Genomic DNA, 24,846 nt, shown 5'->3' on the forward strand with positions numbered 1-24,846 from the left:
AGTGGTACAGGGCAATTAGAAAACACGGTGACTCTGAGAACCACCTGGTTGGAGCAGGGAAAGAAGCAATTCCCAGGAAAAGTGCTAAAATCAAACACAAAGTTGGAAACCACCCAAGAATTTTAGAGCAAATTCACATAAACTCACAAAAATACAGCTTTAAAAATCATCTCTGAAGTATATTAGAATCCAATTAAGGGACTACTGACATTGTTCCCAATGGCGAGGACTGTAGTAGTCTTCACAACAGGTGAATTAGCCTCCTATGGCCCCTCATTCAGAAGGCTCACCCCTCCTTACAAAAGAGGACATAGTAGAGCTCTATAAATAGACTATTTAATATCCACAGGAACTCACCCATTCCCAGGCTTCAGTGTGCATCAGAATCAAGCGGGAGTTGGTAAAAGCATGTACTTTCCCAGACCTACGCCTCAGATTTTGATTCAATTGTCTAGGGTGGAATCAAGGAATCTGCATTTCTTATGGCTCCAGACGATGTTAATATAGGTGATCCACAAACCACACTAAGAAACCATGTGCCAGGCCACCTAGCTACAAAATCATAAAGATAAAGCACCTAGCACGTTGCCTGGCACATGATTTGTGTCCGGGAAACAGCCCGAGAGAGGCCACGTTAACTGGTCCCATACCTGCATGGGACCTCTGATGCTCACTCAGTCCTCTGCGACCTTGAGTAGGACATCTAGACTTCCCTTTGGCTTGTCCCCCAGCCTGCCGGGGAGCAGAGAATAAATAACAGCAGAAACATACTCATTTTATAAGCACTTGGTTTTATTGCACAGAAGCAATTGAAAGTGGACTTCAGTGGAAAAGTGCGCCCTGGCATGATTCAGTGGCCAGTGCCCAGCCCCACCTGCTCCAGCTCTTCCAGGATAGAGAGCTCTGGGCAAGGGCTCAGCCACTCCTTTGGAAAACAGAAGGCATTCAGGATTAGGTTAAGACATCTCAAGCATAATGTGTTTCTAACTGCTCATTCATTATTGCGATCATCTGTCAATTGCACATACAGGTAATAAATGCACTTATTTGGAAAGGAGGGGGTCAGTTTTTATAGTCAAGTGTTTACATATGGCATTCGGCATATATCACATTCGGCTACGTAAGCTATCATAACATAACTGTCCATCGTCTGCGGAGAGTTTGGGGTATAGGGCTGGGGACTGGGAATACCCTCTCTTGCTAACCTATTGCTAATAGAAATTCCTGTTTGGTAAAGAAGGGCCCCATCACCTAAGCAAAGTTTCTTCTTATATAAAGAAAGGGAGAAAAAAATGAAAATTTGTTATGTTGACCCTTGAGCTTCTGGGCCCTCCTGAGTTTCTTTGGCTGTTCTGGAGTCCTTTCTCCCTGCCTTATTTCTCCGCCTTGGAAGCCTTATCTTCCGTGGCCTTCTCTGCAGGCCTGCTGTCTTTCTGGTCTGTGCTAGAGGATTTCTCAGCCTTTTCGGTCTTGGCTTTGCCAGGTGTGGGGGCCTCTTTGCTGGGCTCTTCTTTGGCTTGGGCCTCTGCTTTGGGTTTCTCCTCAGGCTTCTTGGCCTCCTTGACATCTTTTTTCTCAGGTGCTGCCGGCGTCTCTTCCTTCTTTGGCTTTTCTGGCTCCTTCTCTGCCACTTTGCTAGGTTCTTTGGCCTTGGCATCATCTTGCTCCTTCTTAGCCACCTCAGCCTTCTCTTTGGGTTTGGCCTCTTCCTTTACCTTGGCAGGAGCCTCCTTCTCTGGGGTCACTGCTTTTTTCTTATCTTCAGCCTCTTTCTTGGCTTCACCTTTGGATTCTTTGGGTTTCTCCATAGCTGGTTCCTTCTTGTCCTGGACCTCAGGTTTTGGAGCCTCCTTTGGCACCTCATCTTTTTTGCTGTCCTTCTTCTCCTCAGCTTTTGGTGTGGCTTTCTCTTCCTCTACCTTCTTTGGTGGCTCTTTGACTTTCACTTCTTGGGGTTTCTCTTCCTCCTTTATGGGGGACTTTGCCTCTTCCTTCTTTGTGACCTCTTTCTCAGGAGTCTTGGTCTCTTCTTTCACAGGAGATTTGACCTTCTCTGGGGACTTGACCTCCTCCTTGACAGGGCTTTTTGCCTTTTCGGGAGATTTGATGTCTGCAGGGGACCTTACTTCTTCCTTTGCTGGAGTCTTGGCTTCTGGGGACTTAACATCAAGAGTCTTAGCCTTCTCAGGGGACTTAGCCTCTTCTTTCACTGGAGACTTGGCCTTTTCTGGGGACTTGGCCTTCTCTGGGGATTTGGTCTCCTCCTTCACTGGGGACTTGGCCTTCTCTGGGGATTTGGCCTCCTCCTTCACTGGGGACTTGGCCTTCTCAGGTGACTTGGCCTTCTCTGGTGACTTGGCCTCCTCCTTCACTGGGGACTTGGCCTTCTCAGGTGACTTGGCCTCCTCCTTCACTGGGGACTTGGCCTTCTCTGGGGACTTGGCCTCCTCCTTCACTGGGGACTTGGCCTTCTCTGGGGACTTGGCCTCCTCCTTCACTGGGGACTTGGCCTTCTCTGGGGACTTGGCCTCCTCCTTCACTGGGGACTTGGCCTTCTCTGGGGACTTGGCCTCCTCCTTCACTGGGGACTTGGCCTTCTCAGGTGACTTGGCCTCCTCCTTCACTGGGGACTTGGCCTTCTCTGGAGACTTGGCCTCTTCCTTCACTGGGGACTTGGCCTTCTCTGGGGACTTGGCCTCTTCCTTCACTGGGGACTTAGCCTTCTCAGGTGACTTGGCCTCCTCCTTCACTGGGGACTTGGCCTTCTCTGGGGACTTGGCCTCCTCCTTCACTGGGGACTTGGCCTTCTCTGGGGACTTGGCCTCCTCCTTCACTGGGGACTTGGCCTTCTCAGGTGACTTGGCCTCCACAGGGGACTTTGCCTCTTCCTTAGCTGGGGACTTGGCCTTCTCTGGGGACTTGACCTCAGTTGGAGATTTTGCTTCTTCTTTCATGGGAGATTTAGCTTTCTCAGGGGACTTCACCTCAGCTGGAGATTTAGCCTCTTCCTTAGCTGGGGACTTGGCCTCAGCTGGTGATTTTCCTTCTTCTTTCATGGGGGACTTAGCCTTTTCTGGGGACTTGGCCTCAGTTGGGGACTTAGCTTCCTCCTTCTCTGGGGACTTGGCTCCAACTGGTGACTTGGCCTCTTCCTTTTCTGGAGATGCAGCCTCTTCTGCTGGGGGAGATTTTGCTTCTTCTTCTCCCCCTTCTGCTTCCTCCTCCTCCTCGCCTTTCTCCTCTTTTTCTTCTTCTTCAGTCACTTCTTCAGTCACTTGGATCTCTTCTGTCTGTTCCTCCAAAATCACAGTTTCCTTCTCTGATTTTTCTACCGCCTTGATCTTCTCTTCACTTTTGACCTTTATGTGAGTGGATGTAGAGGGGATTTTGGGAAGTCCTTCTGGAAGGGAGAAAGGACTGGGGCCAAAGCCAATCCGACATTCTTCACCCTCCAGGAGTTTTCTGCAGAATGGATAACAGAACACATTACTATTATTAACTCTGAGCAGACTGATGAGTTGGGGGTCTTCTTGAGTTACTCTGAAGATCCACAGAATCCAATGATTTGGACTTTGGTAGAGGAAGGAATGTGAATGTTGGACAGTTTGAGTCTGGAAATAGTCACTTAGCAAATCATCCCAGGGACAACCCAGAATCTGTACCCTAATGGCACTGCTCTTGTTTTATGTGGCTAAGGCTGCAACTTCTAAAACAATGCCCCCACCCCAAAATGGCCCTCGAGAGAGAACACCTGTATTAGCAAAAATTACAGTAACTCTCCCTCAACTAAAATATTCAAGAGGAAGGTGGGAGCCTGAGCAAACAATTTCACATTTATAAATTTGGACTTCTGGGGACTTAACATCAACATAAGAGGTCTTAGAATTCCCACTGGAATTTCAAGAGTCCCAGTCACTTATATTCTCATCCTTTGAGTTTTAGGAATAGGGTGGGGATGGCAGTGTCTGCTCTTTCCTACTCAGTAAGTATGTGACCTCAACCAAGCCATTCTGACTCTTAAAGTCTCAGTTTCTTCATTGGCAAAAAAAAGGGTCATAAGAGCCCCTCCCTCAGAGGGTTGTTTCGATGAGATAATAAATAAAAAGGACCTGGCAGTGCCTGACTCACAATAGGTGTAGGGATTACCCTACACCTGCGCTTTGCAAACTTAACAGCATACAAATCCCCCAGGAATCTGGTTAAAATGCAGATTCTGATTCAGTAGGTCTGGGTGGGGCCTGAGAATCTGCCTTTGTGAAGATGCTGATTGTGCTGGTTCATCCACTGCATTCTGAGCAGCAGGATTACAGACTAGACCCAAGAGGTGGGACATGAAGGGTCACCTGCCAGCAACTGGGAGAGATCACTGGGTCAGCCTGCCCCGCAGCAACAAACTGCTCCGCTGGGAGGTCTCAGGGCCATCTCCTGGCTACCATTTACTGAAGGCTTTCTCTACGGCCATCCTAGTTCCTCCTCCCCATGGCCCTGTGACAGGAGTACTGTTACCATCTCCATTTTACTTCCCCAGGAAACAAAAGCCCAGGGAGCTTAAAACAAAACAAAACCAAACAAAACCAAAAAAGCGCTAAGTGAGTTGTCCCTCTGACAACTCAGGTACCTCCTTTCCCTCCAAAGCAGGCCTCTACCTGGCCAGATTTGGTGAGGGGTGAGGAACATTAATTCTCTAAGTCACTGGCAGAATGAAAAGAAGCCACCCTCCAGACTTCTTTCAGAAAGTAGAATGATGGCTGCTAGGACCAGAGGAAAGGAGGAAAAAGGGGAGGGGAGTAATTCTTTAGTAAGCACAGGATTTCAGTTTGGGAAGATGGAAAAAGTTCTAGAGATAGATGGTGGTGACGGTTGCACAAGGTAAATGTACTTAGTGCCACTGAATGGTATACTTAAAAATGGTAAATAGCAAATTCCATATCCTATATATTTTACCACCAAAAAAAAAAAATTCTTTTTTGTCTCTAAGATAGGCAGGTCACCTTGCTGGGAACCTGAAACTCAGTGCAAAGCTTCTCATAAGAACACAAGAGCTCCCCACCATCCCAAAGGCCCCCCAGCCCACCTCACCTGTAAGCGGCAATCTCAATATCCAGAGCCATCTTGACATTGAGCAGGTCCTGGTACTCTCGGAGCTGGGCTGCCATCTCCCACTTGGTGTTCCTCAGCTCAGCATCCAGCTGCTGGATGGCTTCCTGGGGAGGTGAGGTCACACACACATCACGCACCAGCCAGCACCCGGCCCTCAGCACTGGAGAAACTGGAGCACACCATGCAAACCCAAAGCAGTCCCATCTAGCCAGACTCACTGGGGCCAACACCCACACTGCCAAAGCTATGGGAGCCTCATTTGTGGACGTGGAAACCACCTGGAGCAAAAATCCTGCTGCATGTCTGTACAACCTCAGCCTGGGGAGTGGTTTAGAATGAAACACACCAGCCACCAACAATGGTTATCGATGGTCAGTAGGATGACAGGTGAAGTTTTACAGATCTTTTGAACTTAGAAAACGCTCTGAAGGAACAGAGCCTTGTCTGCTTTGGCTCCCAGTGCTCCTAAGTGCCTACTGAACAGTCAGGGCTGAGAAAACACCTGTGGCTGAGGGCTGAAGCCATACACAGAAAACCGCTAAATAGCAATGGAAACTTCTCCCCTGTCCCCAGGCTCACTTAGCCACTGCTGAAAGTGAACCATTAGGGCTGATTTTTATTGCCTCTTTTTTGCTTTCTCCATTTCCTAATTTATCCACAGTCCCCATATACTAACTCACATGATGAGGCTTTTAGAAATGTCATCTTTGGGGTGTCTGGGTGGCTACCTTTAGCTGGGGTCATGATCCCAGGGTGCTGGGATTGAGCCTCACATCAGGCTCCCTGTTTGGTGGGGAGTGTGTTTTCCCCTCTGCCTCTGCCTCTCTCCCTATTCATGCTCTCCCTCTCTCAAGTGAATAAATAAATTCTTTTAAAAAAAAATAAAAGAGTCATTTTCTTTTGCCAGCTATCTTTAATGGAAGGAATCTGCCAAGGCCTTCCCTAGGCTACCCACGTTTGCAGATGCTGGTTATAGTTTACCAAATGCCCACCATGACCCACACCCCGCTGAGCAGGCTCACACTCATCTCATGGAAAGTCTATCCATCTCTTTAACCTTCACAGCTCTGCAAAGTGGACATGCTTTTTCTTTTCCCCCATTGCACTGGAGGAATTCAGATTCAGAGAGGCAGATAACTTTCCTGGGTGCACTCAGCTAGAAAGACATACCGGTACCCCTTGCATGTCTGACTCCAAGGCCCACCCACGGTCTTCGCCACTACAACACTGCTGAGAGAGGGACAGTGACTTGTCCAGGATCACCTGAGCAGGGAAGGTAGTCTGGCTCTCTGCCTCATCCCTGCCCACCTGGTAGGATGCGATGTCAGCCTGATGACGGTCCTCCAGCTCAGAGCGCTGCCTCTCTAGTGACTCCTTGGTGCCTTTGAGAGCCTCTAGCTCTGTGGTCCTGGCCTGTAGCTGGCGGCGATACTCTGTTATCTCCTCCTGTGCTGAGCGCATGGCATCTGTATTGACCTTGGCTGCCTCTGATAGTCGGTCCAGTCTCACTGTGGGAGAAGGAGACAGGGCACAGAGTTAAACACACCCAGATTTGGATTCTAGAGCCCAGATCCCAAAGGTGACACGTATGGCTTGAAGACCCACTGAGCGCCCGGTGCCATCTTGGATTCTTAACCTACCCTCTCCTTTGTGATAGGCAAATTACTACCGTTCAAAGCCAGCTAGTAATAAGCAGTCGATTCAAATCTAGTGTCTGTCTGGTTCCAACAGCCAGACTGTCTCCCCAAATTCAAGATCTGAAACCCCATAGGACAGCGGACGCTCCATTTCTGGTCCTAATACCTGGTTCAGCTGGGTTGAACCCAGCTGTCAATGCTGGGAATTCAGATGTGAAACTTGGCTGACAGGGCTTAACTCTGAGCTTGTGGTGGAACAAGGTAAAGAGCCTGTGACCTCTAGAGGCGTGAAGGTGCTGTGAGCCACTAGAAGCCACAGCCCCTTCCTTGCAGGTTTTGGTTCTGCAGAGCCCAAGGTCACTGCGGAGCCTGGGGGGCCCACATGCCAGCTTCTCTGTCCCATCCCCCACCTGGCTGCGCATTCTCTAGCACAGGAATCCTTGTGTCAATGGCAGCCACACCCTGGCCCCTGTGAACAATGGGCTGCTGGTTCCCAGAAGACCTTCTAGAACCAGAGGAGGTCTGGAGACTAGTCTACATCTCCCAAAAGTGAATATCGTGAATCCCAAGATAATAAAAGCCAGGGCATGAGTCTTGGGAAGGTGAAGAGGGGAGAAAGGAAGCCAGCTGGGTGAGCCAGAAGTCCTAGGATGGTTTGTCTGTGTAAAGGGCAAAACCCAAGAGAGCAGAGAGGTTTGCTTTGGGAGGTATCTTGCTGCAGAGATGGGGGAAGGGAAGATACTGCCACTGCAAAGGAGAGGAAAATGGGGAAAACCAGGCATCCGAGTCCCAGCTTTCCTGGCTTTCCCTGCTAACATTGGCAAAGACTTAGAAACCATCAAGGTGGGTGAGGCTTCTGAGCTCTGTTGACACAGACCTATTTGAAAATCACTGGAGCCTGTGCACCCTCTCCCAAGGAAAATGCAAAAGTTTTACACAGTTTCAGGAAGGATCATGTAGCTTCCCCTGAGTAAGAGACTCAGCGGGTCAACACCCTCCCCTTTCAACCCCCAAAGAAATGAAAACCAGAGAAGGCAAGCATTGCCCAAGGTCACCCTGCAGCTGCTGGGCACAGCTTCAGAGCTGCTGCAGCTGCAATCTAGCTGACTCAGAGCAGCATGGAGTTGGAGGAAGGGGGAGCTTGAGAAGCTTCCAGCTTCTCAAGGGGAGAGAGGACATTAAGGCACCACCTCAGCGTCATGCACCCATTGGCTGAGGTGATGGTATCTCCCGGGAGAAAGGATGTGAGAATGCCCCACTGGGGAGGAGCCTGATAGGGGTCTGGAGAATGAGGTCCCCTGCAGAGTGCAGGCAAGAGGGATGAGCAGTGCTGGGCAGGGAAGGCAAGTTACTTTAAAGGGCAAAGGCTCCCCAGTACCTGTAACTGGAAGCTGGCACTGCTTTGGAACTGTAGAAGGAACCTGATGGAAAGGGACCCCAGAGTGGGGCTCTCTAATCTTGGGCTTGGGCAACAGAGGGGACCCATAGTCTCAGGACAGATATAAGGACCCTGGAGGAGGGCAGCCAAAGGACAACCCAGAATTTCAAGGAAGGGAGAGGGGTGTCTCCAGAGACCAGGGGGAAACTGTTATTTAACAAAGGGGAATGCACTTTGCAGGGGGAAGCTGAGCGGCACACCCTCCAGCCCAGCCACCTTTACACAGACTAGACCCGTTCCGGCCAGGAGGGGGCGCCCCCTCCCCCACGCGCCCACGAACCTCGGAACCACTCCTCCGACTGCAGGGTGCTCTGCACCGCGTGGCCTTCAAGTTGCGCGCGGATCTCGCGCAGCGCCGACGTCACGTCGCACTTCAGGGCGTCGCGCGCCTCGGCCTGCGCCTGCGCCTGCGCGGCGCCGCAGCCCTGGATCTGGCCGAGCAGCTCGCCCACTTCCTCCTGATGGTGACGCCGCAGGTAGCCGCACTCTTCCTGCAGCGCTTGCGCCTTCTTCTGCAGCTCGACGCGGGCCGCCTCGGCCTCCTGCGCAAAGCGCGCAAGTGCGCGCGCCGCCGCCTCGGCCTCCTCCCGCTGCCGGGCCTCGTCGTCTAGGCGCTGGCGCACGTGCGCGATGTCTTCCAGCAGGTGCTCCTGCTCCAGGCGCAGCTGGCCGCGCGCCGCGCCCAGGCGCAGCACTGCGCCGCGCATCTCGCGCACCTCTCGCTCGTATAGCTCGCCCATGGCGGCGCGGCCAGCGTGCTGCTGCCGCAGAGCCGCCGCCTCGCCTTCCAGGCTGCGATTGTGAGCCTCAAGCTGCCTCACCTTGTCGATGTAGCCCGCGAAGCGGTCGTTCAGCGCCTGCAGCTGCTCCTTCTCGCTGCGGGCCGCTGCTGCTGCCACCACGCAGCCCTCCGGTCCGTTGCTCAACGTGTCTAGCGAGTCGGTACTTGAGGTGGCTGCTGCGCCTCGGAAGCGGCCCGGGGAGGCCGACACGGAGCTCACGGATGTCCGCGCCCAGGAGTGGAAGCCACTGGATGAACCCGCAGCAGAGCGCGCTCCGCCCGCGCCGCCCTTGCGGGCCAGCGCGTAGTGCAGGCTGCCGCCTCCATGTAGCGGCGCGAACGGGGCGCCCAGCAGCGCGTCCGCGCCGCTGAAGCTCATCATGGCGGGAGCAGGTGCGGCCGCCGGCGGAGGGGGATACCCAAGGCCAGGACGGGGCGGGAGGCACTGCGGCAGCACGGGGGATGCCGGCCTTTTTATAGCAGCCGGGTCGGGTCCAGCCCCTTGGCAGTGGGGGGAGGGGGCAGGAGAGGAGGGCCCCGCCCTCTCTGCCTCCTCCCCGGCTGCCCGAGCCGGGCCGCTCCTCTCCGCTCCGCCGCAGTGAGAGGGGCGGGGCAGGGGGGACTCAGGAGTGAAGGGGAATCAACGCAGCGTCAGTGGAGCATTCCGAGGTCGGAATAGGAGGTACAGGACTCCTGGAGTGGAACGGTGGGGACCCCTGGATGCGAGTCAGAAGACCCTGCTACTGTGCTTGGAAATAGAGAAGAGACCCAAAATAGGAAGAGGACAAGGAGTCCTGGTGGGAATAGGAACAGGGTGCCTTTGGGATGGAGCGATGGATGACTCTGTAGTCAGTAGGATGAAGAGACCCCTGAATTGGGGGGGCACAAAATTTTCCTGAAAGTTAGGATTCAGGATAGGGTGTGCAGCGTGTCTGGAGCCAGTCCGGAAGAGGGGAGGGAGCAAAGTAATCCTAAATGGACTCATGGTGGATGCTACAGAAGGTAGAGATAGAAGACTCCTGAATAGAAATACTCTTTCCCTAATACCTAGGAAGCCGCCAGGAAGAAATGCAGCCCGCTAAGGAATAGGGGAGGGGTACTTGGAGTTGGGAAGGGCGGCAAGGGCACTCTGAATTGGGGGATGGGAGACATCTCAGAACATGGAGAGAGGGAAGCCACGATGGGAGACCCAGTTGTCCCTGCAGTATAGGAAGGAGACCCTGAAGCTGGCCCCAGCAAGGAGGGCCCTCAGTGAAGGAGGCAGAGGGTCCTCTGAATAGGCCAGAGGAACGTGGGTTGTGGAAGGGTCAGAGAACCCAGAGTGGGGCTTCTGTGGGGGCTGGGCATGAAGTTGGGGGGACTAGAGCCTGTGTGGGGTGGGGGGAAGTGACAGGTGTCCTAGGAGTCATTCAGGTCTGGATCTGTGGTCTGAGGTCAGCTTCACAGTTTGCTGGCTCAATGACCTTGGAGAAGTTGTGCCTCCCCCACCCCATTTTTCCCACCTGTACCTTGCCCTGGGATAAGCTGCAACTAGAGACCTACCAGCGGCATCTACTTTGGGGGAGTCTCTGGCTGAACTAGGGAAAGGGAACCCATATACTGCCTGTGGACACGGCAGCCCCTTTCCCACAATTAGGAGTCCTTTCTCCCTCTTTCCTTCTCATTTCCTGCACTTTGACTTGTCATCTGTCATCCCTCCCCTGGCACCTCCACAACAGAGAAGTGAGTGCAGTGATAGGCATTCCTTATAGCCCCCAATGAAGTGGTGGGATGCTTCCAGGGCACCAAAATCCCTTACTTCCATAATCTCGAGTGGGAGGTCAGATAGATAAAGGGGCTCCTGGGATTTGGGGTGCTATGCTGGTGTTATACCACTTTTCCTTGGGCTTTCATTCTCATGTGAAATGCCTTGGGAGTGGGGGAGGGCTGTGTCTGGTGCTTCAGCACCGAGGACAGGGCCTGCTCCTTGGGTGATAAAGACGTTAATCTCTCCCTTTACCTAGGAGCAGGAGAGGAGGGATGTATGTATATGTGCCAGGCAGATGGGAACTGAGGAGTGTGCTGAACGATCCTGCAGGACTACTCTGGGAGCTGGAGACCCAGCCCCTCGACCTTCTGCTAGGGGGTCCATTCCCCTGTTTTCTATGAAGTTCTCCCACATACACATCTGGGCTTTCGTGCTCCTCCTTTGGGACTCCCACCATCTTTTTCTGGGAAGGAGCCTTGAGACTCCCCTCCCAGATCTGAGCCTCCCCTCAGGCAGTTACTCAATCCCCACTACACTTCCAGTTTATACTGGTTTTCTTTCTGTGGGCTTCCCAGGATGGGGACAGACAGATTTCCCCCAGAAGAGACCTCTGCCAGTTTGTTTCTCCTTGCTCTCTGCCTCATTTCCGGGCCCCTGGTCCTAAAGAGACCCTCAGAGATGAGGAAGTGATGGTACTGTCCCTTTAACCACATTTTACTGGAAGGAGAGTGCGCTGGGAGAAGGAAGGAGGGGAAGGGAGTTTCTGGTTCTGAATGGAGAAGCAGAACATGATGAAGCATTTTTCCTCTCTATTTAAAGATCCAGTCATGAGCCAGTTTGCAGGGGGCAGAGGGGCTGGTTTGCAGTCCATGCTGGGAGGAAGGAGGTGAGTGTCTGACGCTTCTGAGAATGGCTTCTAGGGGGGCTTGAGCAGAGCCTCTGTGCTCTCATGTGGCTTCCCATTTACTTGTCATTCTGCTTGGCATTTTGCCAGCAGAGCTTTGTTCCTTTGGGTCTTTTCAGTCATTTGCATAACGCAGATACCTCCTCAGCGTGTGGGATGGATTGATAAGCAGCTGACAGTGAGGGCGAGTGGTGAGGGGAGCTCCTTAAGTGTTGGGGGTCAGGAGTCCAAGGTGAATTCTTTCAAGGTCAGGGGATCACAACCATGGGATCACAGCTCCCTGAGAATTCCAGGCAAGAAATCCCAAGCATGATTTGTGTGACTGGAAAAATAGGATGAGGGTGGGAGCCCTGAGTTCATTCTCCCAAAGGACCCTTCTGACTCACTTCCAGGAAGCCATTTCTAGCCTCCTTTCCTCCACATTTCGTTAATTATCCCCTCCAAGTTCTCTAGTGCTAATCCACTACACTGCCCTTAACCACTCTCATTGGCTGAATGAATGAATGGGTGAATAAATTACATCAGTTCTCTAGCCAAACTTGTGATCTAAAAGAAATTAAAAATTGTTCTGTCCTGAGTCCTTGGGTCTCAAATTGCTTTCACCTTCCTCCCCTCAATTATTACCATTTGGAAATGAGAAGAATAACAGAGTCATTCATTCATTCATAGAATAACATATTCATTCATTCTTCCATCCACCCATCCATCCATCCATCCATCCATTACCTGTTTACTGAGCACCTGCTTTATGATAGGCACATACAAAACACTGAGGTTACAGAATCCCATAAACCTCTTAAATTGTCTCCCCGGGATGAGGATTCTCAAATCCTTCCCAAATCCTAGTCCAGTATTTCCCAAGGTACCTGCTTGAGGATAATAAGTGTTCCTCCAAAGAAGGAGAGGAAGACAGGAGTTTCATGGGTGAAGAAGTTAAATAGGGCTCGTGAAGCAGCTCTTGGACCCTGGACTTGGCAATGGACATTGAAAATCCTCCAAAGGCGATTGGAGTGTGCTGTGTTGTCCAAACTTACTTGATCATAGGACTTTCTTGCTCTCAAGTGTCTCCCATAGTGGCCCACACTGAAGGATCCTTTTAGAATTGGGCTCCACCCTGTGTTCTCCCTGGGCTGCTATCTGGGCTCCTGTGGATCATGTCTTTTTTTCTTATAAGAGACAAAATCATGAAAAATGAAAGAAAGATGTTCATTGAAAAGGACATAATGAAACATGAATAACAATTTTCTTGAGTAAGTTCTACATGCAGTGTGGGGCTTGAGCTCATGATCTTGAGACCTAAGTTGCACAGTCTCCTGACTGAGCCAGCCAGGCACCCCTGAATAACAAAATTTTAAAGACTGTTGCAAAATACAAAATATTTGAATACATTTTAACTATATGTAGATTCACAACAGTACTGTGCAAATAACTCACTTTATTTTGTGGATTGTACTTGTACTTGTCTCAAAAATAATTGTTCATAGTTACACATTTCCTTGGCTTCCTGATTCTCTCATTTAACGTCATACTTTCTTGTTTTTATGGTAAAAATTCTTCCTTCATTAAGACAGGTATCCATTTCCAAACACTAGGATATATATTTATTACTGGGTTTTGTATTGCATTGTGAAAAGCTTCTCTACACAGTTGCTTGTTCTTGGCATAATGTCACATGTTGTTGATAAACATTCCAATGTTCTGTGGGAGGTCTGGGTTCAAAATTCTGCACCACTGTATAGACCACCATAATGGCTACTGTTTATATTATATATAAATGGGAGCACTATGTCAATGGAGAAAGTAAGCCAAACCGTCAGACAGTTGATGAGACCAAAAAACTATCAAACCAAACTATCAACCAGTTGGTTTTTTTTTTAATCTTTTAAGGGAAAATTACCTCACAGCCAATTAGTAATGTGGTAAAAAAAACAAAAAACAACATTTGCAACAAAGAAGCTTATGGCAAAACTATCTAGAACCCCTGTGAGCCCCAATGTCAGTGCTCTTTGGGAACAGGGCTGCAGTGTGAAGGATAAAGCAGTATACAGCTCTCCATGAACATCAACCAAACGTTGCTGTCACTCACTTCATTCACTCAATGCTATAGGACTAGACCCTGTGTTGAGCACTGAGGACTCTAAAGAATGCGACCTCAATGAGGGGAAATCCTTCCCCCACCCAGCCACATGTGTACAGTAGAGAGAACTCAGCCACCACTTTCCCCTTGGTACCTCCTTAAACCATGTTTACTAGATAAGGATGATAGTTGCTATTTCATAGATGAGTAAACTGAGGAAATAAAGTGAGGAAGTGGGTTGCCTGAGTTGACCCTCTGATAAAACAGAAGTGAGCCCAGTGTCTCAAATTTTCCAGGACTAAAGTGATATTGGACACCCAGAGTGGGAACCCACTTCTCTGGCACAGTAGACGCAGATGGCCTGAGAGTGAAGGAATGAGATGCACCCAGAGGGAGAAGAGGTGAGGGTTGGAGTCTGGCCTCTAATGGATCCTCCTTTAAAAAAAAAAAAAAAAGAAAGAAAAAGAAAAAAATTTATTTATTTAAGAGAGAGAGGAGGAGGGACAGAGGAAAGGGAGAAGCAGACTCCCCACTGAGCATGGAGCCCGACACAGGCTCAGTCCCAGGACCCTGAGATCATGACCTGGGCTGAAGGCAGGCACCTAACCAACTGAGCCACCAGGGTGCCCCAATGGGTCATCCGACTAAGAGTCCCTGGGACCTGTGACCCAATGTCAACATATTCTTTATGTAAGGACTCACTCCCAGCCTTGGTATCCTGCACCACTGTGTCTCCTCTCTGGGGAACGACATGTGACCATGGTTTCAGGGTGCATTTGATGAACTCCTCATTCTCTTCCTCCTTTATTTTTCTTCATAAAATGTGACCTTTTCTCACATTAAATATTGTACGAAAATTGTGGCTGATGTAGCATTTTGTTAAAAGTGAAATGACAAATCACATAGAACATTCTGTGTCTTCAGCATATATATATACACATTTATATATATATAAGTGTTATTTTTATATATTTATACATATTTATATATACATATATTTATACACATATATACATACACACATATATAAATATACATATAAGTCCAGAACAAGCTATTATTTAACTAAGGATACATTTTGTTAAACAACACTTGCTTGAAAATAAAGTTTATAACATTGAAACTTTCAAGAAAAAAGAAGTGACTTTTTTTTCTTATTTTAGAAGTGACCCTCTCTGTCAAATAAATAGAAGTGACCTTTTTCTAACATGGATAGTTCTTATCTCTCTTGTGTTCTCTTCTCCCAAGGGTTGTAAGCTTCATAAGGGCTCAGATATTTTTCTGTTTTATTCACTGTTGTCTTCCTTGGCACTTGGAACAATAGGTGGCATATGGTAGGTGCCTAACAAGTAGTTGTCCAATGGCTGAGCAGTCTGGACATTTCAGCACCAGGTATCTGGACAGCTCCCAGTCCTGTGGGCCCCTGGAGGGAGGCCACTGCAGAAAGACTGGGAAAGGCTTGAAAGTGAGCCACCTTAACCCGCCCCCACCCCACCACCACCTAAGCTTGGAGGCTCCCAATCCCTGCTGGCTGGTCAGTTTTGCTGGGTCTACATACCTGTTCACTCTGTTGTCTGCAGACTTCCCTAGTATTCCTTTTCCTCTTGGATTTCGCAATTATTTGTATATATATATGAAGATTGCTTCTCAGCCTTTTGGCTAAGATCAAGTGTATCTATCTATGAAGAACTGAGCATTTCTCTTTGTCCTTTTCTCTCTTCCCTTAAATTGTGCCCCACATTCTTGGTCTCCCTTGCCCTGTCCTTTCTCCATTTCTTTCCCCATCCTCTCTCCTTTCCTTTTCCCTGTATCACATCCCTCCTCCTTTCCCCACAAATTCTCTGTCCTCTTTATCTTTCCCCTCCTTCTCTCCCTCCTTAGAGATGTCCTATTTTTGCAGGGCTTGATTTATAGTAAAAGGAGGCAGACTCCCTTCTCCTGCTCCCTTAATGAAGGAAACAGCAAAATCTGAACTATGTGCAGTTTTGCATAAGCCTCCTCCTCCTAGTATCCACCCACAGGTTAACCCCAGGAGACTGGCCTACAGCTGATGAAAGACTACAGCAGGCCTGTCTGCCTGCCCACTTATCTGTGCCCTGGGGTGGCACCAGGTGGGAAGCTGAATTCTGCAGCAAAGGTCATGGACTTGTGGGTGGATTTACTGATCCCCCAATTACCCTCGCTCCAACTCCCTTTGTGGGTAATCATGAATGAATGATTTGGGGCTGTGGTTCCTGAGAGTAGGAGTGAAATGATTCTTTGGTCTTTCCTAAGGGACCAGTTCTAGCAACTAGGTGAGGTTTGCTGTGTTACACATGCTCTAGAGCTGTCATATTCTTGTTACATAGAGCAGAGGGCTAAGCAACAATAGGAATGAGTCCTCTCAGCTAAGGAGGGGAGGAGGTATCTTTGATTTTAACCCTGGCCGTGCTTATCCCTGTAACCCTATGATGTATTTGCACTTCGTGGTCTGGGAATTGGAGGCTCAGAGAGGTTGAGTGACTTGCCCTAGGATGCACAGCTAGAAAGTGGTGGAGCTGGGATTGGAATTCAGCTCCAATGGATTCCATTGCAGCAGGTATACTGAACTATAGGATTGTCCTACCACCTTTCATATTTATGGGAAGTCCCAGCTAGGTTTCCATAGGATCACTGCCTTAGAAATGGACCCAACACTTTCCCAATTTCTCAAGCTGGTTGGTGCTTTGCTCAGGGGGACTGTTTCATCACCTTGGTGGAAGAAAGAGTTGTTGGGAACCAGCATTGTGTCTGGGGGAGGAGGCTTTCCAGGCAATACAGTCAGGATGTTAAAATGACAGCCAACTCAGCTTTCTGGATGACCTGACCTGAGGAGAGACTGCTAAGTAGAAAGTGGTCATGGAGCCATAATTGATCTGGAATCATCCAGAAAACAATTTTGGCAACCTCCACATGGTGATCACCTGCCTGCCGCATGCTGGCCATCTACCTATGTGGTATCTGCAACAATTCCACTAGATCTGCAGGGTATCTTCTAGTAAAGAGTAGATCATCTAGGTCAGAGAAAGAAAGTGACCTGCCAAGGTCACAGAGCAATGTATGGAGGGGCTGTCACTCACACCTAGGCCTCCTATACTTCCCAGTTTCCACAATGGCTTGGGGGGGGGTAGTTTCAGTGATGTTCTATCTCTTTGTTCCAGAGCAGAAGGCAGTAGATAGATAATTTTAGGAAGTTACATGTCAATGAGTTTAAATTGGGTGTGTTGGGGCTTGAGGGAAGAACTATCAGTTCGATAAAGGGTCATTCCTGGGATGGCTAGGTGGCTCAGTCAGTTAAGCGTCTGCCTCTGGCTCAGGTGATGACCCCATGGTCCTGGGATTGAGCCCCACATCAGGCCCCCTGCTTGGTGGAGAGTCTGCTTCTCCCTCTCCCTCCCCCTGCTTGCGTGCACTCTCTCTCTCTGTCAAATAAATTTTAAAAAAAATTTTAAGTCATTCCTGATGGTCAGTGTTGGCAGGTAAATGAGGTATTACTGGGCTTTAAAAGAGGCTCCTGCAAGTGGGCATGTCCTTGGGCTTGGTGGACATGAAGCTTGCTTTACTCAGCCTGTCGCTCTGCAGTCAGGCTGTGTGAAGACACAAGGGTCCATCCAAGAGCAGCAAATGCCAGCAGGGAGGAGACATGCCAGGAAAGTTTCTGAAACCTCTTCCTCAACCCTGAGCCAGGCACCTGCAATAGATAGAACATTGCAGGACCCCAAACTGGACCTGGACTGGGGATCCAGTCACGCATGCCAGAAAAATCTCTGCTAGGTACCTGACTGCTTTCTGGCTTCTAGGGAAGTTAGTGGTGGAGGAAGGAAGAGACAGAGCTGACCTTGTGGTCTTTGCTTTCTTAGGGGGAGTTAGTGGAAATAATATGCTTTTTATTAAAATTTTAAAAATAATTCTGCCTCAGTGCTGGTCACCAATGCATATTCCCAGGTCCACCCATATCCTCAAATCAGGATCTCTGGTGAAGGGGTTTGGAGAGATGCATTCTGAGCCAGTATTGCTAGAGCAGAACTGCTTCCAAATCTGTTCTCAGCCAATCTTCCAAGTTCACTGATTGAGCTTCTGCTCTTGCTTTTTTTTTTTTTTAATTTATTTATTTGACAGAGGAAGAGAGATCACAAGTAGGCAGAGAGGCAGGCAGAGAGTGGAGGGGAAGCAGGCTCCCTGCTGAGCAGAGAGCCCGATGCAGGGCTTGATCCCAGGACCCTGGGATCACTACCTGAGCCGAAGGCAGAGGCTTAACCCACTGAGCCACCCAGGTGCCCCCGACGCTTGCTTTTTAAACACATTCTCTCATTTAGGTGTCACAGCCACTTTAATAAGCTCTGATAAGAAAATTAAGGCCTGGAGAGGTTAAATCACCCACCAAGCACAAAACTTCACAGCCTGGTTCTAGAAAGCCAACCTATCCCACCTTCCTGTCTTTGCTCATGACTGGATCTCTCCCAGGAATGCCTTCATCCTTCTCCATGTGCCTCTGGCTCATTACTTAAGTGTATGTTCTGGGTCCTAGATAATGGACCTGGGTCCCTGGTGCCCATGCCTCTGACCTGTGGGTGCAGGTAATGGTCTTTGCACCTGGGGCTCAGGATGTGTGCAGTGGGCAAACCAACTGTAGGGACATAAACACGTGAGGCACAGATAGGAGTGCACAAGAATGTGCCCTGCTGGTGGCTTTGGTGGAGGTAGGACTGGATGGAATGGACAGAGAGAAATCATATGCCCTCCCCCGCCCGCATTCCTCCCCACCCAAATTTCTTCTGCCCTCCAGGGTCTCCTCCATGGTGGTCTTGATTCTGCCATATTCTCTTTCACCCTGAGCTTCTTGTCTGAAACCCTTTCCCTCACTCCAGTATTCACTTTCTACCCCTCCTTCCTATCCTTCAGCTACTTCATGTTATCTACTCCTTCAGGAACTTTCCCTAACCCCCAAAGTTTTGATAGCTGATTCCTTTTAGGCTCCCACAACCTCTCTGTCTTTCTGACATTCTAGCCCTAATAAAAGGGCTATTTATTTGCTCTTAATGGAACTATGAGCTCCAACAAGGGCAAGAACCATCTCTTATTCAATGTTGCTTCCCTAAGATCTGGTACCAGAAAGCTGGCTCAGTGAAGTTTGTTGTATGAATAAATGCTAATTGATGGTGACTTCCTATGAGCTCTACTCCACCTTACGCATCTAATTATAATCCATCTTAGGGCACCTGGGTGGCTCAGTCGGTTGAGCATCTGCCTTCGGCTCAGGTCATGATCTCAGGGGGTCCTGGGATCAAGCGTACTTCTCCCTCTTCTTCTATGTGCTCGTTCACACACTCTCTCAAATAAATAAATAAATAAATAAATAAATACTTAAAATCCATCTTGGACTGCATTTCACAAGCTGGAATCCAAGGAAGCCAAGCTAAAGCCCTCAGCGAAAGGAGAAAACTGAGGCTCAGTGGCCGGTGACAGGTCTGACTCCCAGCCAATCGATATACTGTAGCTCCCAGCTGCCTTGTTTCTGGCTCTGTGGCTGGAGCTCGTTGAGGGCAGGAACCAAGACTGGGACATTATTTCCTGGCTTGGCAGGGCGCTTTGCCTATTATCACAAACATTGCCATTTACCAGGTGCTTACAAGGTGCCGAGCCCTTTATATGCATTTTTCCCACAGTTTACACAGGAAAGTGTACACAGGAAAGGAAGGTGCAATTATCCCCATTTAGAGATGAACAAACTGAGGCAAGGTAAGTAACTGCGTATTTATCCATGTGTCTTCTAGTTCCTTTCATACATTTATCCAGGTTCCACTAAAGCCTCATCAAACTTGTCATCAAACCCATTTTCCGGATCAAGAACCCGAGGCCCCAGGACTACTGAGCTGATTCCTGTGCCTCGAGAATGCCGGGCCGGCGATCCGACTTGAACGAATCGCGCCGGGAACAGCGCCTCCTGCAGGCGCTGCGCCACTTTCAGCCCCGCCCCTCCGGCGCCGGAAACGCCCGAATTCTCCCCAGCCTCCGAAGATTATCGAGCGCTCCTCCAAAGGTCCCGGCGCGGAGAAACCCGGCGCAGAGCGTTCAGCCGGGACCCGACTTCCCGGCAGCCTTAGTCGCTGCGGCTTCGGGTCAGAGCCGTCCCCGGGGACCGCGGGAAGGTGGAGGCGGCCTTCGCTGCCGTCATCTCCTTCGTCGTGAGTAACGCCCAGATAGACGCCGCGGGTGTTCCGGGAGGGCCCGACGCCCACCCTGCCGAGCAGGAGGCGGGGCTCTGGGAGGGGCTCCTACGGCAGAGGCTCTCCCCTGGGGGACAGTGCCACAAGCGAGGACACCGTGCGTCAAGCTCTGGGCTTGTGTCCGTGCGTCTTTGAGCAGCAGCCTCCCCCTCCTTAGACCTCAGTTTCTGCACCTGTAAAATGGGGCTTGCGACACTTCCATAACTGCAAAAGCCGGGATTTCGTCCAGCCTTTTCAGAATTCCCCTCCCCCAGGCAGGCACTGAGAAATCAGAGCTGGGTCAGGCTCTCCCGTGTGGACGTGCGGAGCTCTGGGATCGCCTTCTCTTGCTGCGTTAGTACTCCTGAGACTGGAGAGTCCTAGCGGTTGGGAACTAGCCCCTTCCATATGGAACATGTGCCCCGCAGCCTAGGATGTGACAGACATGAGACATGGCCATGCCAGCAACAAGTATCAGTGCCAGCTCAGATTTATTGAGCACTTACTGTGTGCTGGCTTTACATGAAGCCCAACACACATGTTATTTCCACCTCACCACAGCCCTTTCTGGTAGGTACTGTTCTTGCCACCCCCAGTTGACTGAGGAGGTGTTTGAGGCCCAGAATCACAGAATAGTAACCAGTTCAAGGTTTCCCAGCTAAAAAGTGGCTAAAGCAGCAGTCCACAGCCTTACCCCCTATACTGTTCTGAGAAATGTTTGACCTGGAAGGCAGAATGGCGGACTGGGAAAAATGACAAGGGCCTACCAATATTAATAATATCTACTGGGTCATCAGTGGAGCATTCTGCCTACCTGTATATTGTTCTTAGGAAGATCCCACTCTTTATTTTTTTTTTAAGATTTTATTTATTTATTTGACAGAGAGAGATCACAAATAGGCAGAGAGGCAGGCAGAGAGAGGGGGAAGCAGTTTCCCTGCTGAGCAGAGAGTCCGAACTGGGACTCAGTCCCAGGACCCTGAGATCATGACCTGAGCTGAAGGCAGAGGCTTTAACCCACTGAGCCACCCAGGTGCCCAAGAACCCACTCTTTAAAAATAATAATAATAGAAGACCTGACTCTTCTCTCAGTCTCAGTTTTCCCCCTCTGTAAAATGGGAGGCTTGGGTAGAAGGACCCTGGACATTGTTTCCGGAGCTCATATAATTTGATTTTTAGGTAGCATTGACATGATGTCTGGAGTCCTGGGTTTGTTCCCAGTTATCTGCGATTTGGGAATGCCTTGGCCTAGTCCCATGTATTTCTGAGCCTCAATTTCCCCCTTCATAAAATGTAGAGACTAGACCGTCCTAATTGCAATGGCACCTTCTGGCTTTAATATTTTATGACTGCGGGGGAAGAGACAAGTTGAGGTTCAGCAAACCTTGCATCCCCTGAGAACTTATAATGAAGTGAGTCTGCCACCTCCCTCAGAACATCCCTGGCGGTAGGCTTCCAAGGACAGATCCTCTACATGGGTGAAGAGGAACAGCGACCTCCAGTGGATCAGCAGTGACTGCTGGGGGAGGCTCACTACAGTGATTCAGAGCTCTCTGCTCAGGTCAGACCAACCCAAGGCTGAATGCCAGCCCCCCCACCTCCCAGCGGGGCACTTCAAGCAAGTCACCTATTCTGTTTGTGCCTCAGTTTCTACATCTTTAAAATGGAGGTGCTAATAATACCAGCTTCGTTGGAGATTGGGTGGAAAATGTATGCAGATAAACCCGACCCCATTTCTGGCCTAGAAACCCCTCCATAAACAACTGTTATTGCTTGTGTCTACAGCGCCGTCCCAGGGACTAGGAGAGTTCCTGAGTCTGGACCCTGCCACTCTCGGCCCCCCTGGGACCAAGGTGGTGTTGGGAGTAAGGGAGGAGGAGTAGAGTCCCACTGAGTCAGCAGGGTACCCAGATAAGAGAAACATCCCCCACCCCTGAGGTGGCTGGTATAGGCTGCCAGCCCTGATGGTGGCCAAAGGAGCATGAACGGGCATTCCTGCACGTCCCTGGCTGGCAGCAGCCCCCGGGGTGGGGCAGAGGCCATCTGAGGACAGAAGAGGCAGAGGAATTGGGTCAGGACGGCTGCACTGCGTGCCAGGGGCTGCGGCTAGGTGCAGGCTCATGGTTCCAGAAGAGACGGCTGAAGTGTGTGCTGTGTGTCAGGCTTTAATGAAGCACATTCACATCTGTCCTATGTCCCCCGGACAGGGCTGGGTGACACAGGACAGGATTTTCCACCTGCGGTATGGAGACGCTACTCTTGGGTGCCTGTGGGTGAGCTGCAAGGGGTCAGGAGCCCCCAAAACTGTGTGCACGATTGTGTGAGTGATTCTCCAAGGCGTGCAAGACCCCGCCCCCCCCCACCAAAGTTTTAGGTTTAGAAGTCAGAAGAATTGGTCTAAGACACCCTCATGCTAGTAAATGGCATTGTGTGACTGGGCAGTGCCGAACCGCCCACCCTTGCCCCTCAAACTCCCTCCCTTCCTTCTCTTCTTTCATCATCCAGTCACCACACATTTATTTATTTATTTATTTGACACGAAGAGACACAGCGAGAGGGAACACAAGCATGGGGAGTGGGAGAGGGAGAAGCAGGCTTTCCACTGAGCAGGGAACCCAATGTGGGGCTCGATCCCAGGACCCTGGGATCATGACCTGAGCTGAGGGCAGATGCTTAAGGACTGAGCCACCCAGACGCCCCCACACATTTCTTGAGACCTGTTCAAGGCCCAGGCCTGCACTCGGGAATCCCAGCTCCTCTTACCAGGAGCAAATAAGGAGCCAGTTTTATAAGGGCAGATAGAAGGTCAAGTCCAGAGGCTGTGGGAGACTGGAGGGGAGTGCTGGTTCACTGTAGCCTTGGGCAGATCACTAGACTTTCTAAGCTTCAGTCTCCCCCTTTCCCATAGTTCCAGTGGTGCCACTTTCAGGATGGGGTGAGGATGGAGGAGATAAAGGATTCCCCTTGGGAACAGGCCAGAGGGAAGAGAATTGGTATGGGAGTCAGGGATCTGGCCCCAGTTTCCTCTCTGCCTGGTCTCACTGGGTCACCCCAGACACCTCCCCAGGGCCTCAGGGTCCTACCCACACAGAGAGGGAGCCTAGCGGCCCAGTTTTCCATGGGCAAATGCACTCAGGCAGTGAGAGCTCCAAGAAAGGTGAGCAATCAGGGAGAGCTTCCCAAAGGAGGTGGCATACCCGAGGCCCAAGGAGAACAGGGATCATGAGAGAGCTGAGAGGGGTTCCTGGCAGAACCCCTGCATGTGATGGAGGAATTTGGGGCTGAGGCCCTGGGTGAGGGTAGAAGGGAAGAGAAGAGTGGGGTAGTCCTCGAGCTCCAGCACTCACTAACTGGTAGAGTTAATGGTGAAGAGCACAGCTTCCGCGTCAGAGGGGCTGGGGTTTCAAGGCTACCCATCATTGCTTCATTAAAGACCCCCGGGGGCACCTGAGGCTCAGTCCCTTCAAGTCTGCCTTCGACTTTGACTCAGATCATGATCTTAGGGTCCTGGGATCAAGCCCCACATAGGGCTCCTTGCTCAGCACTTGCGTGAGCTCCCCACTCCCCACCTCAAATAAATAAAATTGTAAAAAAAAAAAAAAAAATTTTTTTAAATAAGGCCCTCCATAAGTTTTTACTCTATCTAAGCCTCAGTTACTGCCATCTGGGAAATGGGGGTAAAATAACAACTCATTCAAAAGGATGTGGGATATTATATGATGCCAGTTATAGAAAATATCCAGGAATAGGGAAATCTACGGAGAAGAAAGTAGGTTAGCTGTTGCCTTCGGGCCGAGAGGATGAGGAGATAGAGGGATGGTGGTTGAAGAGCACAAGGCATCTTTCCGTGGGGATGAAAATGTCCTAAAAATGACTGAGCTGGTGGATGCACAACTCTGAATATACTAAAAAATGTTGAATCATACACTTAAAATGTTGAATCATACACTTTAAGTGGTTGAATTGTACGGCTGATTTGTGAATTACATCTCAATAGACTGTCACCAAAAAACAAAGGCTGTTGGGAGGCTCAGCTGAGCGGCTACAAGGCAGGACATGTTGGAAGTGCTGCCTCAGCCCTAGCTCTCACTTGCATCGTTTATTCCCTCCCAGAGAGAGCTGACAGGCTCCTGGAGGAGAGGAGGGAGGCTTGCCCACCCCTGGCTGGCTGGGGGGCTCCAAGTAAGGTACAGTGACTCTCTGAGCCTCAGTCTTCTCATCTGTGAAATGGGCGTGCTTTTCCAAGCCTTGGCCACCTCTTGAGACACTGCGTGATCAGACCCTGGATATTGCTGGGTACAGACATGAGGTTGGATGTGTCCCACTTATACGGAGAAAGGCCAGAAGTTTGGATGTTTCCTCTCTCTACCCTGGGGTGGGACTGGCTTCATGCATCCACTGATCTTAAGTACTCAGTGTAGAATGCACTTAAGGCACAGGGCAGAGGACAGAGCAGGGCCCATAACAGAGTCCTGCCTGCCTGGACCTCAGAGCCTGGGAGGAGGGGCACAGTAATGGTCTCCAGGGCTGGGATGGAGCAAGTCATCATGTTGTCATTCTGGGCCTCAGTTATCTGTGAAATCGGGGGAAATAGTGTCCCCCAGGTGGGGCTGGACTGAGGCTCACAGTGACTCGCCCTACATCTACATGTAACATGTGGGAACTATTAGTATTATTGTTGCTTTCATTAGTATCAGGATCATCCAGTGCCTTTTGTCACCCCATCTCAGCTATCTTGTCACACAGTGAATGGTGTCAGGGCTCCATTTTCCTGTCCCCTTCCCAGACCATCAACTACCCCCAGGGCCGGGCCTGGCTGCCCCTTCCCAGCACTGCCCTTTTCAGACCCAGCCCTGGGGCCTGAAGAAGCTTCTCTTCTGCCAATTTTTTGTTTCTTTTTTGCGGGGGGAGGGGGATTGGAGGGAGATGAAGGGAGTC

The 24,846-nt window shown here is 50.2% G+C and overlaps 1 protein-coding gene across 2 annotated transcripts; it reads right to left on the reverse strand.

Annotated features, from left to right (window-relative positions):
- Positions 1-771: 771 nt before the first annotated feature.
- On the reverse strand, positions 772-9,338 carry NEFH (neurofilament heavy chain). Of its 2 annotated transcripts, XM_044243967.1 has the most exons (5): positions 8,456-9,338; positions 6,409-6,608; positions 5,080-5,204; positions 2,847-3,462; positions 772-2,804 (listed from the first exon to the last, which is right to left on the reverse strand). In XM_044243967.1, exons 1-5 carry the CDS (start codon positions 9,336-9,338, stop codon positions 1,374-1,376), a joined length of 3,255 nt encoding a protein of 1,084 aa, XP_044099902.1. In that variant the 3' UTR covers positions 772-1,373. The 2 variants fall into 2 exon arrangements, with proteins under 2 accessions (XP_044099902.1, XP_044099901.1); XM_044243966.1 differs by having other exon boundaries at positions 772-3,462.
- Positions 9,339-24,846: the final 15,508 nt, after the last annotated feature.

The sequence above is a fragment of the Neovison vison genome, chromosome 3 (genome assembly GCF_020171115.1).
Source record: "Neovison vison isolate M4711 chromosome 3, ASM_NN_V1, whole genome shotgun sequence".
Classification (NCBI taxonomy): Eukaryota; Metazoa; Chordata; class Mammalia; order Carnivora; family Mustelidae; genus Neogale; species Neogale vison.